The sequence below is a fragment of the Macrobrachium nipponense genome, chromosome 16 (genome assembly GCF_015104395.2).
Source record: "Macrobrachium nipponense isolate FS-2020 chromosome 16, ASM1510439v2, whole genome shotgun sequence".
In the NCBI taxonomy this organism is placed as follows: domain Eukaryota; kingdom Metazoa; phylum Arthropoda; class Malacostraca; order Decapoda; family Palaemonidae; genus Macrobrachium; species Macrobrachium nipponense.
This window is the reverse complement of record NC_087209.1, coordinates 508,486-513,550: the sequence shown is the minus strand read 5'-3', so window position 1 is coordinate 513,550 and position 5,065 is coordinate 508,486. Positions and strand designations below refer to the sequence as shown.

The 5,065-nt window shown below is 35.9% G+C and overlaps 1 protein-coding gene across 1 annotated transcript; it reads right to left on the bottom strand.

Moving 5' to 3' along the window:
* Nucleotides 1-1,017: 1,017 nt before the first annotated feature.
* LOC135195405 (cyclin-dependent kinase 20-like) lies at nt 1,018-5,065 on the bottom strand. The gene is made up of 7 exons (XM_064221659.1): nt 4,415-5,065; nt 3,786-3,974; nt 3,324-3,434; nt 2,386-2,511; nt 1,750-1,890; nt 1,435-1,521; nt 1,018-1,259 (listed from the first exon to the last, which is right to left on the bottom strand). Exons 1-7 carry the CDS (start codon nt 4,598-4,600, stop codon nt 1,080-1,082), a joined length of 1,020 nt encoding a protein of 339 aa, XP_064077729.1. The 5' UTR covers nt 4,601-5,065; the 3' UTR covers nt 1,018-1,079.

Below are 5,065 nucleotides of genomic sequence, written 5' to 3'. Positions count from 1 at the left end.
GGTGTGATTTTTTTACCCTCTACTCTTACATTGTTGAATATTCATTTGACTGAGATACAAGGGAGATTGCTGTTGATAACTGATTTTCTTTAGAAATTTGTCTTTATTCTAGAAATTAGAATATTCTTGTCGCCATCATCTCTTAAGTCCAAGAATAGTTAGTTTAACAACGTTGCACGACCTTTGAGGTGTTTATAAAGTCTAAAAACCCTTTATTTTACTTATTCATAGTGTCCAGAATTGTGCAGTGTTCACTAAAAATAGATCACAAATAGAGAAAAATTTTGTCTTTTTCCATTAAGTCTCCCCCACTTGAGAGTGGATGCAAGTGTCCGTCACTCAAGTGAAGCCCTCTACCCACTGTCACAGATCTGGCCTGGCTATTATTGTACATTTTGAATGAAGTAGATGTAACATTTTTTACTTTTTATTTTCAGTATACTGTATGCATATGGTGTGTTGGGTGTTTCCAATTTACACAAGTTATAAATTGGGTAGGAGTATTGGTGGTTGTCTCTGGCTATTGTTAGTTATAGACACCTGTGACATTAAAATTTAAAAGTGCCTTTGCTTATAGTCACTGGGTGAACTAAATGATTTTTTAAGGGTACAGTACTTTTGAAGTCCGGGAGCTGTTATTAATGTGCTTAGCTAACTTGTCCTTTGCCATAGAGTAACCAACTGTTGCAGCGCTGGGATCTTGCCTAAAAAATAATTTTCTTTGCTGATTAAAGCTAACTTTGTTATTCGTATGACCTGCAATATGAGTTGTTAGCCACAAACTGTGCCATTACCTTCCAAGGCTGCAGGTAGGCAGTAAACAGAAACCCTTGTTACGGAAGGCGACCCATTGCCTTCTGTGATATATTTAGCCAGCTCTTTGAGGATTAAGAAAATTGAATCGGCAGTCAGGCTAAAGTAATAGTAACACTGAAATACTGGATTTTGGAAAGATTATGTGCTCTAATTGTTAGCACGGTATAAAACTGACAAAAATAAGGAAAAAAATTTCAAAGGTTTGGTTAATTTCTTTTATTTCCTGGGAATAACATGAATGTAATGTGTTTTTTATTTATTTTTCAATGTTCCATGTAAAGTGTTTCAAGTCTGTTTCGTATGGCATCGGAAATGTGATGGATTGGGAAATCTGTTATGTAATCAGTGGTTGTAGGAGGAGGTTTTTTTTCCTTAGGTGGACGGGGCATGTCTTCCACTGGAGTAGGTAGAGGGGCTGAGAAGAAGTATGTATGAAGAAGTGCCTGTAAGGATATACATGAATAGATAGTTATGATCCTAGAAAAAGGTATGCAGAGTAGCACTCTGTGTATGACATTATATTAAAGAATTTTATTCATATAATTGTAGAGATTCATATATTAATGTAAGACCTAATTTACTTGGTAGTACTAATAGTGGAAAGGACAGTTATCTCACCTTATTTGCTGCCAACCTTTTTGCTGAATAGTAGACGAGGAATTTCTTGATGAGGTCCATTGCATCATTTGGAGCATCCGGAAGTACCTGTTGATATTGGGATGAAGTTCACAGAATTCTTTTACACAAATATAAGACCTATGTGCAAAAGTTATTTATGAAAATTACTGATGTTCACTTGTCATTTGGTGGAACAGACTAAACTTTCCTATTAATTTGCAAATCATCATAATTTATTTTACATTGTACTGGTGTCATGCAGTGATTGATTTCAATAGCTGAACAGTACATAAGGCATTTGAGGTAATACCTTACCTGTTCCAGTGGTACTGCCTTGGACTCTGGGAATGTGATTTTTTTATAATCTGGCAGTTGTGAAAGACCAGGCCATGTTAATTCATTTGGAGTTCCCAGTATCTGCAGCACTACACACAGTTGATCTATGTCACTTTCTCCCTGAATTTTGGAAATAGAGCATGACTACAAAAACTCCCATTAGATATGATCCAGTTGCAATATTTATGCCTATGAAAATACAATACTGCTTCTGTAGTAAACTCAGCATTGCATAAGAATAATTATAGTAATCAATATAAATAGTAAAAAAAAAAATAGTTCGTGTATATTTTATAGATGGCAAAATATGTTTGTCCTTCTCTTATTATGTGAGTACGTATTGCTATAAATCCCACTGATATTTGAAGTTTATTGTCAACATTAACTTATGTAAATAAGTTTTGTGCCTTCAGAACTATAAGCAATCTTTGAAAATTAAATGTATATACAGTAAAACTCTAAAACATTTACATGACAAAGAAGGGTTTTGGAAAACCATAAATTACATTTATGAAACAGGAACAATTTCTGAAAATGCTACCAAGATTAGATTTGTGTGAGCAAACCCAACACTAACAGTTCTGTTTTTGTAAATAAATTTGGTATGGAGCTTACAGGAAAAACAGGTGAGTTGTTCACCATCTCTCCAAATATGCACCCAACAGACCAAAGGTCCACACCTTCATCGTACTGACGCGCCCCGTAAAGAAGTTCAGGTGCTCTGTACCATCTTGTGGCTACCTGTAAGAAATCCATAAATTTATCCTTATTTTCTATTTTTCCTTTTACTGGCAAAGAGTCTTAAGGTCTTCAAGAAAACTATTGATTTCCTTAGTATGTACAGTTAGTTGGTAGATTATCTTTATTACTATATTTGTTGTTGAAAGTAGTCCTCTGTATTACAAAATTCCTCACTGAACAGTTTGCCTTATTTCAGGCTTATGATACTTAGCTGGTTTGGAATGGTCTTTCAGTAGTTCAGCTTCTTTGCACCCTTCTGTGAATGTTACATTTGTGGGTGTGTGTTGTTGTTTTTTTTTTTTTTTTTTTTTTTTTTGAGTAATAAATCATTCTCTTGTCATTTATTGTTATATAACTCTTCAATTTAGCTTGCCTTCTTTGCTCCTATTAGTACTATACTTAAATTTAGCACTTTTTCTCATAGATTTGATTAAGCTGACCATAAGATATGGTACAGTTAAAGTTCCCAAAAAATCTTTTAGGAACTTTTAAGTGAAGTCACTGTCTGAAGCAAAACAAGTTAATTATTGTTGAAAGTGCTCTTCGTTTTAAATTATACCTTATTAAGAGAACACATTTGTTCATGAAATAATTTAAATTTCTGCACATGCTATTTAATGTTGAGGCTGGTTTTTTTTTGTCTAGAAGAATTTGTAGCATTCATAGCCCTATTAAGAAAAGGTGAAAGTGTCTCATCTAACTTTGTAAGGTGGAAAATGTTAAAAAAAAAGTCAATATAGTCATGATAATGAAAATGTGTAATTTTTTTTTCACTTATCTGTGGTATTCATGAATTAAACAGCTAGGTTTACCTGGTGTGAATAAAGGCACTTGGAATTTTTCTTGAAAACCCTACAGAGCCCGAGGTCTGCAATTTTCAAATGCCCAGTCGAGCTGATTAGTAAGTTTGCTGGCTTCAGATCCTGAAAGAAAGGGAAACTTGACTCTGTAGTACTACAGTTAGAAAAAATATAAGAATAAACTCGAATGCAAGCATTCACTAGCTTAATTATAAGTTAGACTGTAGAAGTAAAATTTAAATATATTTAGAATCTACTAGCCACTTTGAGTTTTTACCAGATATGTTTGTAATTATAGGAACCACTTCATATGGTTCTTCATTTGTATTTTAGGGTTCATACAAGAGTACCCTAAATGAGAAGAAATCGAGAAGTTATAGGGCATTGTGGCCATTACATTGCAACCTATAATGTCTTCAAACTGAACCAATGAAATTATGAGTATTTCTTTCTCCTTTGAACACTGCATCTCACCCTGTGCATGATATGATGGTGGTGGAGATGAGCCACTCCAGATAACAGCATCACCATGTAAGATTTTATCTCGGCATCTGTCAGAGGACGAGTTGCATCTCTAATCATCTCGCCGAGGTCGCCCAGCATGAGTTCGAAGGCTAGAACGAATCCAGCACCCTCTGGAAACACACTCAGGAGTCGAACCACCTGAAATGGCGTGAATGGCAGAAGAAGAAAAGATTATACCTGAGCGCCCATTCTCTCTTGAGAGCGTGAGTTAAACTTTAAAAGTGGGGGAAGCATGTTTTGCAATGATAACTAAGACTATTGTTTTGTAAGCCAAGATAAAATGTACCATTTGTGGGGGGAGGGGGAGGGGTGGGTGGGCAGTCTCTCTTTTACTCAAAACCTTGAATTGACATTTGTCACACTTTCTCACTGATAGAATGATAATGTTTATACAAGGAAATTCACACAATGTACGATGAAGTTTACCGATCGTGTCATGTTTAGTAGCATAAGTGCTAAACTAATTATCACTAAGCAGCTTCTCAGTGTTTATATACGAATTTATTTATGTATGGAATGTGTGAACTATACTTTACTTGACGGGAATTTAATTACATACAGTGTGGCGTCAGACTTACGTGTTTTGCATTGAGTTCTTGCAGAGCCTTTATCTCTCTCAGAGCTGTCAGGGGCATCCCTTGATCGAGTCTTCGGAGGGGTATCTTTTTTAGGGCAACCATTTGCCCTGTTATATTATGCTTTGCCCTGACCACCACGCCATGTGCCCCCTCTCCAATACGACCGACGACGGTGTAATTCTCCATCACTCAACGAAGCAGCTCTCTTTATAGCACAACTTACGTGAGATCTTATTACCTTTTCTCTGCATAGTGACGCAGTTTGTAATACATCATTTCACCTGAGGTGTTCTTTATTAATGCGAGTTATGAGCGGCACGAATGAGAGCTATTAGCCAGCTAGCACATCTTTGTCCTTGGTCAGCATAACAATAATTTTGAAATAGAAGCGAAAAAATTCGCTACGCTATTTGTCGATTTATGATATTCATGCTGCGTTGATGTTAAGGCGTTAATTTCTTCATTAGTTTAGAATAACCTACGTGACACACGTAATTGAATGTAAAATAAGCCAACAGATTCCGAAAGTTCGAGATAGGCGAAAGAACTGTGTTTTTGTTTACTATTTGAAGTGTCAGTGTGTCTCCATGGGAACGGAGCTTCCATTGTCCGCCGATAGATGGCAGAGGCAGTCGCTTAGATAGCTGCAAC

What these genes read in the sequence shown, in the direction of transcription:
- LOC135195405 (XM_064221659.1), bottom strand. Translation starts at nt 4,600, where the DNA reads ATGGAGAATTACACCGTCGTCGGTCGTATTGGAGAGGGGGCACATGGC. An exon ending in AGGCAGTACCACTGGAACAG is followed by an intron (nt 1,522 to 1,749) that starts GTAAGGTATTAC and finishes CAATATCAACAG; the next exon opens with GTACTTCCGGATGCTCCAAA. An exon ending in AAAGGTTGGCAGCAAATAAG is followed by an intron (nt 1,260 to 1,434) that starts GTGAGATAACTG and finishes ATATCCTTACAG; the next exon opens with GCACTTCTTCATACATACTT.